Source organism: Hemicordylus capensis, chromosome 11 (assembly GCF_027244095.1).
Source record: "Hemicordylus capensis ecotype Gifberg chromosome 11, rHemCap1.1.pri, whole genome shotgun sequence".
Lineage (NCBI taxonomy): Eukaryota > Metazoa > Chordata > Lepidosauria > Squamata > Cordylidae > Hemicordylus > Hemicordylus capensis.
The window spans coordinates 15,712,658-15,727,262 of record NC_069667.1 but is presented as its reverse complement, the minus strand read 5'-3'; the positions used below and the strand labels follow the sequence as shown (position 1 = coordinate 15,727,262).

At 52.6% G+C, this 14,605-nt stretch overlaps 1 protein-coding gene and 1 long non-coding RNA gene across 5 annotated transcripts in view; one reads left to right on the top strand and one right to left on the bottom strand.

Annotated features, from left to right (window-relative positions):
- NLGN3 (neuroligin 3) overlaps window positions 1–6,470 on the top strand; it is a 56,829-nt gene extending 50,359 nt beyond the window's left edge. For all 4 annotated transcript variants that reach the window (XM_053273801.1, XM_053273802.1, XM_053273803.1 and 1 more), the window contains 2 exons: window positions 1,237–2,026; window positions 3,633–6,470. In XM_053273801.1, coding sequence (XP_053129776.1) covers window positions 1,237–2,026; window positions 3,633–4,482 — 1,640 coding nt within the window. In that variant the 3' untranslated portion in view covers window positions 4,483–6,470. The remainder of the gene's footprint in view (window positions 1–1,236; window positions 2,027–3,632) is intronic.
- Window positions 6,471–11,203: 4,733 nt separating this feature from the next.
- Window positions 11,204–13,155, bottom strand: LOC128335475 (uncharacterized). Its single transcript, XR_008311622.1, has 3 exons — window positions 13,048–13,155; window positions 11,737–11,854; window positions 11,204–11,459 (listed from the first exon to the last, which is right to left on the bottom strand). It is a non-coding gene; the product is annotated as an uncharacterized LOC128335475 (long non-coding RNA).
- Between the last annotated feature and the right edge of the window lie 1,450 nt (window positions 13,156–14,605).

Sequence of the window (14,605 nt, the reverse complement as noted above, 5' to 3'; positions counted from 1 at the left end):
GTGTGGGGTGGTGTTGACGAGGGGCCAAGGCTGAGATCTGGGGGGAGCTGCTGCTGCTGCCGCCGCCGCCGCCACTGAGAAGGAAACGGTGCCCTCTACCCCCTCCCTCCTGCCTCAGCTGCAGAAGCTGCGTTTCCTGGGGCCTTTTTGTATTCCAGGGACATGCCGCCGGGAAGGGGCCTTGGCACCCGGCCCAGCATTCCTCTGCCAGCCCCAGGCCCTTTGTGGGCCCGCTTCCTAGGCCCTGCGTCCCTGGCCTCTTGTGTTCCCTCCAGCTAAAAGGCCTCTTTGTGCCCCCAGGGACTGCATTGCTCTCTCAGCCCGCATTGGCACAGAGCGGGGCCCAGCTGGGCAGGAAGTGAGGGCTGCTCCCCGCGGAAAACGCAGGGTTAAGTGGCACAGGGGGCTTCATTAACCCCCACGCTGCAGCTCTGCATACAGAGGGGCGGGGCAGGGCAGAGGAGCCAGGAAGGTGCCAGCGATCCCTCTCCCCGCATGGCTCATCATGGTGACGGGCGGCGTGGGCGGGAACTGGGCCCAGCCTCGGCTGAATGTGGCGGCACTGGCCATGGATTAGTGGGAACGGAGCGAGGGGGAGACTCACGCTGATGCCGCAGACCTGGAAGGAGGATGGGGAGAGTCCGTAGCTCAGTGCTAGAGCATCTGCTGCGCGTGCAGACGATCCAGAGTTCAGTCCCGGCAGCATTGCCTGCCAGGTTGGGCTGGAAAACTTGCCTGAATCCTTGGAGAGTCACTGCCAGTCAGTGTAGATGAGGCTGAGCTGGATGGAGCAATGGTCTTTCCCCTGCATTGGGGTGGTGGGCGGAGGGGAGGAATGTCCCTGATCCTCTGTGTGGGGTGTTTTTTACGAGGGGCCAAGTAAAGGGAAGCTTTCTATGTTCCTATAAAGCATTGCCAGGCAGCAGGCCCAAAACACAGCTGCAGCCAGGGTGGCGTTGCTCATAGGAGATGGTACCCTCATTTCTCCTGGAGTGGGGTGAGAAAAGATGGGGTCGTGGCTACAGTCCCCTGTTTCTTGTATTCCCTGAGCATCAGAAGTGGGACTTGAACCAGGCCTGCAGCCAGCAGCAGCACCTGGGTACAGCTTCAGGACTAACTTCCTGCCAAGGCTGAGGTGGACGGGTTCCACGTTGTGGGGAAGAGCTGGGGGCACTTTCCCTCCTGCTGGGCTGAGCCCGGTGCTCACACCTTCTCTTGCTTGTGTTTCCCCGGCAGGTCTTTTCCAGAGAGCCATCATCCAAAGCGGCTCGGCGCTCTCCAGCTGGGCGGTCAACTACCAGCCAGTGAAGTACACCAGCTTGTTGGCAGACAAAGTGGGCTGCAACGTGCTCGACACAGTGGACATGGTGGACTGTCTGCGGCAAAAGAGCGCCAAGGAGCTGGTGGAGCAGGACATCCAGCCGGCCCGCTACCACGTGGCCTTCGGGCCGGTCATTGATGGAGACGTCATCCCAGACGACCCGGAGATACTCATGGAGCAGGGCGAGTTCCTCAACTATGACATCATGCTGGGCGTCAATCAGGGCGAGGGGCTCAAGTTTGTGGAGGGTGTGGTCGACCCGGATGATGGGGTCTCGGGGAGCGATTTTGACTACTCCGTGTCCAATTTTGTGGACAACTTGTACGGCTACCCAGAGGGCAAAGATACGCTGCGGGAGACCATCAAGTTCATGTACACAGACTGGGCCGACCGGGACAACCCTGAGACGCGCCGGAAGACCCTTGTGGCTCTCTTCACCGACCACCAGTGGGTGGAGCCATCGGTGGTAACCGCTGATCTGCACGCCCGCTATGGCTCCCCCACGTATTTCTACGCCTTCTATCACCACTGCCAGAGCCTCATGAAGCCACCCTGGTCCGACGCTGCCCACGGGGACGAGGTCCCTTATGTCTTTGGGATCCCCATGATTGGCCCCACTGACCTCTTTCCCTGCAACTTTTCCAAGAACGATGTCATGCTGAGCGCCGTGGTCATGACCTACTGGACGAACTTCGCCAAGACAGGGTAGGGTTCCTCCTGAGGTCAACTCAGGTCTGTGCTATGTCCAGGCTGCGTGTTTCTCCCCCCACCACCATCACAAACACTTTCTGCTGTGGCAAACTGTATGTTGAAAGTCTGGACCATGGCACATCAAGGGTGTGTCCCTCCTATCTCCGCAATTACATGCAACTGAGATTCTGCATTGTTGTCCCCAAAAAGTCACTTTGGAGAGTAAAAGGCATTCATTCATTCAGGGACTGAGCAGGAGGGTGAGAACGGCAGAGCCCCTAGTTTTAGTGCCAGAGGTCCCCGCGCCAATCCCTGGCAGCATCTCCAGGGCGCTTTCCAGATTAACCCTTACCACAGTGTCACTATGGATAGGAACATAGGAAGCTGCCATATACTGAGTCAGACCATTGGTCTATCTAGCTCAGTACTGGCTACACAGACTGGCAGCGGCTTCTCCAAGGTTGCAGGCAGGAACCTCTCTCAGCCCTATCTTGGAGATGCTGCCAGGGAGGGAACTTGGAACCTTCTGCTCTTCCCAGAGCGGCTCCATCCCTTGAGGGGAATATCTTACAGTGCTCACGTGTGGTCTCTCATTCAAATGCAACCAGGGTGGACCCTGCTTAGCTAATGGGACAAGTCATGCTTGCTACCACAAGACCAGCTCTCCTCTCCAAAGTGTGCTTCATGCTTCCTGCGTGGTGACACTGCAGTCCCTGCGCTGACAGCAAGGTGCCGTTCAGTTTCCGATGCCTTAGTTCGGATTTTATCTTAGCGATTTAGTGCTACGACGTTGCAAGTCCGTTGCAGAAAAATAGCTGTATTTTCCCGTTGTAGGAGTTTAAGACTCTGGGGATCGATTTCAATACGACCCTGCCAAGCTGAAGCATTTTACTGTTGTTCTAGGGTGTAAGTTTGGAAAGCGCCCAGTTGAAAGGATCTCAGGCAGGTAATGTGGGGAAAGTGACCTCCACCCTCTATGAGACCTTGCTGTTCAGGGCATTGCTCTGGCTTGGTAGAAGGCAGCTTCAAATGTCTCTCCCCGAGAAAAGCCTTGTATTGTGGTGGTGGTATTTATTTATTTGTTTGTCTGTTTGTTTAGCAGATATTTATATACCGCTTTAAAAGTTATCAGAGCAGTTTACGTAGAAAATTGACTAAGATGGTTGGCGCAGCGGGGAAATGGCTTGACTACCAAGCCAGAGGTTGCTGGTTCGAATCCCCGCTGGTATGTTTCCTATATCGGGCAGCAGCGATGCAGGAAGATGCTGAAAGGCATCATCATCTCACACTGTGCGGGAGATGGCAATGGTCAACCCCTCCTGTATTCTACCAAAGACAACCACAGGGCTCTGTAGGCGCCAGGAGTTGACACTGACTTGACGGCACAACTTTACTTTTATGCAGCCAGATGATCGTTCAGATCAAAGAGCCATATTTCTAGAGCCTGTCATTCAAACTAGCCATATTCACAAGTTTTTGTTTTTGTTTAAAGCACATCTGCTCAGTATCTCTGCTTTGGCTCCCAGCAGGCTGAACAGGCATCACTTGCACATGGTCAGATCAGATAAGCCCTTTGTCCAAGTGCAGTTCATTGCTGACGGTTGGTTTCTCTCTCTCTTAGGGATCCCAACAAGCCAGTGCCCCAGGACACCAAATTCATCCACACCAAGGCCAACCGCTTTGAGGAGGTGGCGTGGTCCAAGTACCACCCCCGTGACCAGCTCTACTTGCACATCGGCCTGAAGCCCCGGGTGCGCGACCACTACCGGGCCACCAAGGTTGCCTTCTGGAAGCACCTGGTCCCACACCTCTACAACCTCCATGACATGTTCCACTACACCTCCACCACCACCAAGGTGCCGCCTCCGGACACCACCCAGAACTCGCACATCACCCGCCGGCCCAACGGCAAAGCCTGGAGCACCAAGCGGCCTGCCATCTCCACCGCCTACACCAGCGAGGGCTCCCAGGAGAAGTGGAACCCCGAGCAGGACGGGGCCGGCACCCTGCTGGTGGAGAACCCCCGGGACTACTCCACGGAGCTGAGCGTCACCATCGCCGTGGGGGCCTCGCTGCTCTTCCTCAACGTCCTGGCCTTCGCCGCCCTCTACTACCGCAAGGACAAGCGCCGGCAGGACACCCACCGCCAGCCCAGCCCGCAGCGGACCGCGGCCGCCAACGACATCGGCCACACGCCGGAGGAGGAGATGCCCTCGCTGCAGGCCAACCAGACCCACCACGGAGACTGCGAGGCGGTGACCCCCCACGACGCCCTCCGCCTCACCGCCCTGCCCGACTACACCCTCACGCTGCGCCGCTCGCCGGACGACATCCCCCTGATGACGCCCAACACCATCACCATGATCCCCAACTCCCTGGTGGGGCTGCAGACCTTGCACCCCTACAACACCTTTGCGGCCAGCTTCAGCAGTACTGGGCTCCCCCACTCACACTCCACCACCCGGGTATAGCTGCGCAGGGCACCCCCCCCAACTCCCGTGCACATGCTTCACCCTCACCGGACCTGGCGCTGCCCAGTCAGGCGGGGCGGGCAAGCGCCCTTGGCCGGCCGGCCGGCGGGCGGGCTGGCTGGCTCTTCCGCTCTCTGGGGATTTCATTGGCATCAAGTGCTTCGACTCTCCTTGTGCCCAGCGGGACCCGTCTTGACCAAGCGGGGCAGAGCCCAGCCGAGGAGGGGGCAGAACTTTCTCCGAGGGCCAGCCAGACGCTGCACAGGAGGAGAGAGGCTGTGAGGCGGTGGTGGCGGCGGCCCGGGGGGGGGGGGGGGCTCCCTGCGGGTCCCTCCTGGAGCCACCAGACTCTGCCCAGGGGCCGTAGTGGCCCCCTCCGGGCGGGGCTTTCCTGCCACGCCCTCCTCCCCCCCCCGCCAGAGATTGATCAATCCAAGTGCCGTGGAAACAGGCTCCTGCAGGCCGATTCGCCATGCTAGGCAGCTGCTTGGAGTTGCTGGCACCAGGCCCGGGAGCACCGGCCGGGTGCGGTCTGGCACCCTCAGCCCCTGGTGCTGGGCTTGGCTAGCCGGGGCTTGGTGCCGGGCCCACCCAGCGCTGCCCGATGCCCCCACCTCACCCCATGCTCTTTCATGTTGCAGAGACACTGTCTGTCCGTTTCTTTCCAAAAGACGTTTTTTAAGCAGATCGTTTAGTTCTTTAAACACTAACGGAGACGCTGTGTTTTGTCCTTTGTAAAGATTTTAAACTAAGTGTTCTTGATAAAGCCAGTTAAACACAAACACACACACACACAAACACACACACGTCAGCTGCATCTGTGCCGCAGCCCCGCCAGCATCAACTTGTGCCAAACTGAGAAACCAGCAGACTTCGCTCGGGGCGGGCAGTGGACCAGAGCAGGCCACGAGATCCTTTTTGTATTTTTGATATGCCCTTCCGCTGCCGTTCCCGTCTCCGTGTGTCACCCACCCTTTGCTCCACGGCTACCCAAGGATGAGCTGGTTCCTTCTCCCCTCTGCCAACGCCCCCCACCCCTTGCTCTGGCCCATCCGCCTTTCTAAACCCTTAGCATCTGCTGTGCCAAATCTCCCCTCTTTCTTAAGGGCCTCCCCCGCCCTCCCTGCCAGTCAATCATCTCCCTGGCCCCTGACATGCAGCAGCATCTTGCTGGCCCCTGACATGCAGCAGCATCTGCTGCTACACCTCTCCTTGGCTTGGATTTAGGCACTTTAACTTGGCTGCAGCTGGGTGAAGCCAGCAGCAGAGGGGGCGGAGAGGAGAAATCATGGGGCGGGGTGGGTGGGTGGCAATAGCGTAAATGTGACGGGGCTCAGAACTGTTGCTGTTGGAGCCCACTGTAAACTCCAGTCCTTTAGGGTAGGCCTTGAGCTACGGAGGGGTGTGTGGGGGGGGGCGCTTTCAGAGGAGCAGTGGAGGCCACTGCTGCTAGAGAGAAGCACTGGGGTGGGGCCAGCCTAAGGAGCAGGGATGGGGCTGGGTGGAGAGGGGGGGGAGGGAGTTCAGGTAACAGGGTCTTGTGGTGAAGATGGCACAGCTCTGCTTGGGCAGGAACTGGGTCTGGCTTGCAGGGGGTTGTGCGGGAGGGAGGCGTGCCACAGGGGAGCCCAGAGCATACAGGTCAGCTTGCAAGGGCGGGGGGGGGGGGGGGGAGACACACTGAGGAAGCAGGAACAGGTGTCCAAGAGAGGCAGCTGTGTTTGGAAATGGAGCCAAAGCGATTTGACCCACCTTGCTCTGTGGCCCCCTTGCGCCTGCCCCAGCCTGAGATGTGGAGGGGTCCCAGGAGGCTGTTGGCTTGGCTGCTGCCCCTGCTGCAACCCTTCGTTCCTGCAGGGGGCAGTATCCTAGCTTACGGGAGGGGGAGAGTGAAGACCAGTGGTTCCGGCCGAGAATGTATTTAAGTGACCCTGTCAATCACCTGTGCAGAGGAGAGAATTCCAAATAAAATGGAAGGGGTATTTTTAGCTGTCTGCTGTCTTGTGTGCTGCTTGGGGCATGGGAGGAGGCGAGACGCCGGTGGGGAGGGGCTGTATCCCTCTCACACCCCAGGCCTGTCTTCTTCCGGGTGATCTGGGGAGTGATATTGCAGGTCCTGCTGGGGACCATTTGGAAGCCCTGCCTGCTTTTGGAATTGCTTCCAGCCTGTGTAAATCTCAGTGGGCTCAGAAATCTGGCCCAAGAATGCCATTTTTGCTGTGGGGGCAGCTCTGGCTTCTTCCCCTGGAGCAGCCGCCTGGATTTTTCATTTGTCAGTCATTTTGTGGAGATGCTCTTGGTCCCTCAGGCAGTGAGGCAGACCCAAGAACTGTGGGTGGGGGGCAGGTAATACAGCCCCCAAAGGAAAGGCTGTTATTGATTAAAAAGCAAATCAGATCAGGTTTCTGGCTTCTGCACCAAAGTAAACTGAAGTTCTACACTAAGAACATATAGGATTCTGCAACTTGCATAAACTGTACAAACTAGGGAGATGTGTATTACATGTGCTTTTTTGCTTTTCCTAATATGGGGAGGGAAGTACCCAGTTCTAATGGCAAGGGAATCTTGCTCAGCCTCTCCTCTTGCTTCCTGAGATGTCATCAAACATATTTGTAACTGTAAAGACTAGTGCCTTGCATTTTTAAAAAGGATTCTGCACCCAGTACCAAGTTTTGTGCTGACAAAGGACAACTGCAGCATACACACACCATCTGGCGCTTTCCAGACTAGACCCTACAACAGGGTCAGGACATATCTCAGAAGTGTGCTTCCTTCCACCCTTCCTGCGTCGTGACACCACAGTCCCTACGTGGACCGCAGGGTACTGTTCACATTTCCAATGCCTTGTTTCGAATTCCATCGCTATGATATAGAACTAGGACGTCTTATATCCGGCATAAAAAAGGTGCTGTTTTTTTCAGGTTGTTAGTTGCTGCGAGACTGCTCCCCCTGCTGTTTATGTTTTGAATGTGACTTGCCTGAATGGAGGCATTTTGCAGCTGATGAGTAGCTAGTCTGGAAAGCTCCCTGGTTCATAGCTGCACTTTTTACAAGAGCAGCACAGAGTGTTATTGCTAGATGTATAAAGCATGCAAAAATTGCTAGGTGCTGTACAAACATCAGAAGTTAAACAGATCCAGCATAAGCAAAGTGAGACCCAGCCATGATCTTCTAGTCAACTTTAAAGAGGAGATTAGACCATGCACAGAGGAAGATAGACCTATCAGCAGCTATGACAGCTAAATAAAGCCTCTAGGTTCAGAGGCAGTATATATGTGTACAACAGGTGCTTTCCTTCAAGCCCTGCTTCTGGGCTTTCCGGACGTATCTAGTTGGCTACTGTGTGAAACAAGATGTTGGTCTAGACCAGGTTCCCATCCTGTGGTACTCCAGATGTTGCTGAACTACAACTCCCATTATCCCAAACCATGATAAATTGTAGCTGGGGATTATGGGAGTTGTAGTTCAGCAACATCTTGGAGTACCACAGGTTGGTAACCTTGGTCTCTGGACTAAAAACAACTTTACACAATTTTGCTCTGATCTAGAGGGGCAACTCTCAGTGGACAGCTATAGCTACTCTTCAGTCCTAGTTAGACCAGGGCTGCACAACTCGTGCTGATATTGGAATACAGCTCCCATCATCCCAGGCTGTTGGCCACTGAGGTTAGCGATGCTGGGAACTGTAGTTCAACAGCTACTGGAGAGCCAAAGTTGCACAGTAGGGAAAGAGATGTATACGGAATGGGATTTCCGTCCCTTTCCGAGCTTGGAATGGAATGCAAATGCCTGGATTGTTCCATCGGAACAACCGGTCGAGCTGGTTGTTCCACCGGATAAGCACTTCATTTGACGGGTGGTCCATTTCGGGGAACACGGAACTTCCATTTTCGGCTCGGAACGGCCCATTTCGCATTGGAACGTTTTGAGCTCAAAACTTTCTGCACGTCCCCTAATGCACAGGCCTGTGTTAGGCTGACCCAGGTGTGTGATAGGTATTAGTAGCAGCAAGCGTCTCCACCCATGGAGACGCTGCATCCCCCAAGCACCTCATTAGCTGTGCCCTGACTCGAATTGTTGAACTTGTCACTAGCCCTGACTGGAGCTGTCCTCTCCCCCAACTCCACCCCTTTGCCCCAACTGTGCTGGGCATCTTGGTTCTGAATTTGCTTGCAACTCTGGCCAAGAACTGCTAAGAGAGAGCATTTAGGCTGCTCCCCTGAGAAAATTCCTTCTAAAACAAGACCATTCCTGCTCTATAAAATAGGCACAATTCTGATGAATTCCCAGGTTGTGGATATTTAAAAACAAAGTCCTTTAAAGGTGATTCATATATGACCCAAAGACCTCTCCTTCCCGCATCCACTTATTAGAGGAGTTTGATCCATATCCTCATTTTAAAACTGCAGGAATTTCGGCATTGCATCTTGCCTGGCAACCATCAGGGCACACCCACACACCCAGCAAAATGGTCAAAGTGATGCCCAGTCCAAGACAAATGCCATTCATTCTGCTTCCAGATCCAGCAACCCTGATTTCAGAGCAGACCACATTATATCCCCTTCCCCCAAGTTTAAAGCATTTGCCAAGCTGAGTTTGGGAGGGAGCTTCACCTGTTGAAATCCTTCCTGCCTAGCAGCTGCTAAAGGCACTGCTAAAGTCTGCTAAAACGTCATGCCCCTGTGCCTGGTACAGGTGTCAGCAGAGAGAAGAGCTTCACTGTTGAGTCAGATGTAACCTATAGGCCGCTTTTCTTTATAAATGACCCTCGGGCGGTTTAGAGCAGCAAACAAGCACAAAAAATCCATTAACAATAGATCGATACACACAATCAGTCACTAAACATTTTGGTGAGCAATTCACATCACAGGCCTGTGAGCAGAGTGCACCCATAGGGAGCTACTGTGCTGCTGATGATGAGGAAAGGGGGATCCCCCCATCGGCTCGGCACAAGCACACACATGCACCCATGCGCACGCACACAGATGCTCTTTCCCTGATCTCCTTTCGTGGCCAGCCAAGAAGCTGCTGGTTTCATTTCTTTTTAATGCAATTTCTAATGGCATTTCCATGGCAACCAGGAATTGAGGGCTGAGTCCTTTCCAGCAGGCACATGCTCCACTGCGTCTGCGGAGGGCGGGAAGGGGGGGCAGGGAGATGGGTCGGGCTGGGCTCTCCGTGCGTGTGCACGTATGGCGGCTGGAGCTGTGCGTGTGCCCTGGGGGTGGGGGATATGGGGAAGAGACTAGAGCGCCCAACTCATGGCAAGGGGCCAAGGATGGAAGCGGGAGGGGGGAGTTTAGGAGGGTCTGGTTCCAAATCTAGGAGCAATCTCTCTACTGAGGGTAGAGTCCAGGAAAGCATAGAGTAACCCCCGTTTGGTCACAGAGGCAAACACCTTCCCAGCATTGAGGCTGCTCAGGATTCAAGGCCCACCCCCCACTGCAGCCAGGATCCCGGAACCCCAAGTTCTTGCCTTCGCTCTGGCCTTGCCATTTCGCATCCTCAGGCTGTACCCATTTTCGAAGTGCATTGTTTATTTCCTCCCAATCACTGGTGTGCAGAGGACTGCACCTAATAATAACTGAGCAGACCCCTCCAGCTTTGCCCATCTGTCTGCTATGGACACCCGGAGGGCCCCCCCCTCACTTGGCACTGCATCCAACCGCTTTGCTAATAGGAGCAAATTCATACACATATTTACAATGCACTGAATTCTGTACAGATTTGAGGTAGATATAAATATGAACTAAAGAAATCCAAGTTGCTTTTTAAAACAAAATATGAGCCGAGTGGCTGATGAGGCAACCCTGTCTGGAAGCCTTCCTGTCATTATCCTTCCACAGGGATGCAACAGCCACAGAGAAGAAGAACACTCCTGCCGTTTGCCCACTGAGTTTTTTGCTAACCCAGCATGCATATGGCAAATATCATGTCGAGTCTGAACGTCCAGATGTGCTTGCTAGCAGCTCATCCTAACGAGCCAGGGAGTGCCAAAGGAGGTGCAGTTGCCTCTGCTTCCTGGTAGCTTGGGTTGGTTCTCTCTCTCTCCCTGCCCGAGAACCATGCTGCCTGCAAGCTAGTCATTCATCAGGTAGAGCTGCACAGTTGTGTAGCTCTATCTGATGAATGGCCAGCCTTTAGGCAGCATGGCTCTTCGGTAGGAGAGAGAGAAGAACCAACCCAAGCTTCCTCCTTTGGCACCACTCCTCCAGGTCATTAGGATGAGCTGCTTCTGGGTATATCATCAACTTAAGTGGCACAGTGGGGGAATGCTTGACTAACAAGCAGAAGGTTGCCAGTTCGAATCCCCGCTGGTACTATATCGGGCAGCAGCAATATAGGAAGATGCTGAAAGGCATCATCTCAGACTGTGTGGGAGGAGGCAATGGTAAACCCCTCCTGTATTCTACCAAAGACAACCCCAGGGCTCTGTGGGTGCCAGGACTCGACGGCACACCTGAGACTCTGGATTCTGCTGGCTCAGAAAGACCCAGGTCTCCACTTCCATCCATGTCCAGCAACTCCTTCTGGGTCTGAAAAGGTAACTCCACCATACAAAGCCAATATAGGCATCTCTATGACAGGCCCCAAAGCTTGTAAAACAGCCTTCACTTTTTCTGCCCCTGGGAAACCTGGCAGAAGAGAGCCAAGGATGGAGGAGGAATGACCCTGTTTGCCAGAGGGAAACAGGTACGTAGGTTGCTTTCATTTACTCAGAGCTTTGCAGAGTGAAAAACTTTCCAGCCATCTCCATCTAGCTTGGAAGTCTTTGTTTCAAAATGTTTTTCTACAGTGCACCACATTTCAGGTATTACAAGTCTGTGCCCTGTTGCTGTTTAGAAGACACCTTGCTTCGAAAAATGCGCTCTCTCTTCTCTCCAGAATTTCAAAATGCAGCAAGTGCTAGCAAAGTTGTGAGACTCCGTTCTCCTGCTAGACAACCATGATGCAGAGGGCCTTAGGCTCTGGGGAGACTAACAAATAAAGTTTATTATTATTAGGCCAGCCTCGCCGTCTCCCTTTTCAGCCTTCAGTTTTTCAAAGTGTGCTAGCTGTGACTTCTAGGCACCCAACATGACAATGCGGTGAAGATGCACATGGTCTGGTTATGTCAGGATGCAGGGCCAGCCCATCCATAGAGGCAGCATAGGTGCCTGCCTAGAGCATCAACTTTTAAGAGGTGCCAAAGTGAATAGCTCTATATCCTTCCACCTGCTGACACAGCTTCAGCAAAGCCCTGTAAGCACTTACTGTCTGACTTGTGCGCCCACACAATTGCTCGTCTTGCAATTGTGCCAACACCACGTCTTGTAGGGATCCATCCAGGATTCACTTCCTGACCATGACCATGTTCTTCTCCCGTAATGATCTGGTTAGGTAGAAAGAAAGAAAGAAAGAAAGAAAGAAAGAAAGAAAGAAAGAAAGAAAGAAAGAAAGAAAGAAAGAAAGAAAGAAAAGTATTTTGACAGATCCAAGAAAGACTTTGATTGATTGATTGATTGATTGATTAAGTGCCATCAATTCGGTGTCGACTCTTAGCAATGGATTCTCTCCAGGATGATCTGTCTTCAACTTGGCCTTTAAGGTCTCACAGTGGTGCATTCATTGCTGTCATAATTGAGTCCATCCACCCTGCTGCTGGTCGTCCTCTTCTCTTTCCGTCAACATTTCCCAGCATTTTGCCGAAAGACTTTGGCGCCTCTTAAAAGGCTCTAGGCAGGGGCGTAACTAGGTTGGAGTGGGCCCTGAGACAAGATTCTTAAATGGGCCCCCCCGCCGAGAAATTTTTTAATAATAATAATAATAATTCGATTTCTATACCGCCCTTCCAAAAATGGCTCAGGGCGGTTTACAAAGAGAAAAAGGTGCCTCTTTGCCCAGTTAGCAGGGGACTTTTATTCTCACATTTCTGTCCTCATTCAAAACATACAAAAAACAGATGTACAAAACTGAGCAAATGAGAAGACACTAGAAACACTAATTATTAAAATGGGCCCCTTGCTGCAGATTAGCAAAGGAGACTTTCAACCATGCAGGGTGAGCCTATGTTTGTTTTCTCAGAATTCTGAACCAATTCAGTAAAGTTTGATTCCAGGAGGTTTTTCACAAGAGGCTTTTAAAGCCCTTTAACACACATCTCCTCTGGAATGGAGGTGCTGCATTCACATGTTGGCCAGATTTACCCTAAGGGGAAAAAATATAAAAGCACAACACATGTGTGGACAGTTCTCACTCATGTCTCAGTTCTCACTCAGACCTGGGTTGCAAAACAACTTGAACATAAGTGTATTTATGAATTAATTAATTAATTGATTAATTAATTAATTAATACATAAATAAATTTGTTCCAGAAGTTTTTGTAATTTCCTGCCATGAAACAAGCCACTTATAGGACTTTTTAGAGGGTTTTTTTTAAAGCCAGCAAATTTTCCAATCAGTTTTAAATTAAATATTCAGAGACTTCTCAGTCTCCCCCCCCCCCACCATCAAAGCCCTATGGCAAGCAGATCCCTATATAGGGAGTGGGGGGAGTGTAACCACAAAAAGGAATTCATATTCTACCTGGCCAAGGCTGAGCTGTCTGGCCTGGGAAGAGGGTCTGCTGCAGAGAGCTGTAGTGGCCACTCTGACTGCCAGCCTTCTTCCTGGGGCTTGCCAGCCTACTCGAATTCAGGCTTGACGGAGGCCTACACGGAGGCCTCCCTGGAAGCCCCGCCCACCCGCCGATCAGCTGAGAGGCGCCAGGGAGAAAAGCAGCTTTGATTTCCGACCAGGACATAAGCAGGAGAAAGGGCAAACAGCACAAGTGGCTGAAGGGTCTTGGGGCTGGGCAGGGGGCAATGGGGAGTCATGTGAGGTGTCTCTGGGGGGCCCCTCAAGGCAGTGGGGCCCCGAGACGACTGCCTCCCCCTGCCTAATGGTAGTTACGCCCCTGGCTCTAGGCAAGCACCTAGGCCACTTATATGGGCGGACTGGAGTGGAACTATTTTCATTCTAGACTTTCTGATCTTTCCCTGTACTGAATGGCGGGATACCGAAATCATCCTTAGCCTAGGGTACCAAAAACCCTAGGGCTGGCCTTGGCAGGATGAAAAGCAACACAAACAAAAGCTTCTGTTTCGGCTCACTCTGCTAACTGAACAAAGAGGCACCTCTTCCAAGTGGCAATTCTCTTATATTTAGTAAGGGGAGAGCAACTAGCCCAATCCATCGCCAACACAGCACCCCTCCAGTGGCTGTTGCTGGTGTCTACCTTATTATTAATTATTTTTATTTATTATTGATTGATTGTGAGCCCTTTGGGGACAGGGAACCATTTTATTTTTTGTTTCTTTTTTTGTGTGAACCGCTCTGAAAACTTTGGTTGAAAAGTGGTATATAAATAAGTGTTTAAGTATTAGTAGGGTAGGGAGACAAGGGGTTGACTTTATTTCAACTTTGCTGCCTAACCATGAAGTAGCTGACATACAGTTTTGGGTCGTTGTTTTTCTCACAGTGGATCTGAGTTACGTTTTTTCATGGTGTAATGGGGGGGCACTCTTTTCTTGTTTGGTTTTGTAAGCTGCTTTGATCCTCTGGAGAAACAGCATATAAAGGTTTCAAATAATACAAGGAAGCAGCCACACAGGAAGGCTGGGCTATTTTCCCATGGAAGTAAACGGACCAACCGTGTGGCTCTTCTGAGCATGCAGAGCCTGCAGCCGGGGAAGCTTGCAAATTCACTCCATGCAGTCAGAAAATAAGTGCCTGTTCAATATTGCATGGAATTCAAGGAGGGCCCTTCGTGGGGAGTCATCGGAGGTTAGTGGTGGTTCCCTTGGCGTGGTCCATCTGCATCCTTCCTGACCCACATTCCCGCCTGTCTCAGCTCTGCTATTTTTATCTCCTGCAGTTGCCCTCACCGCTTCTTCTTCCTGACGTACTCTCTGGCTTGAGAGAGTACCCTCATGCCTTGACAGTTCCTTTCGCTTTTTCTCCGGGGCGAAAGGCCCCTGATTGCACTTTCCTCCTGGATGCTGAGATGCCGCTCTTTTACCAGCAAATGGACCCAAGTCCCTTGACCCACATAGGCCGTTGACCCCTAGTCATGTAATGTAGTAATGTAGTTGCCAATTCAGAA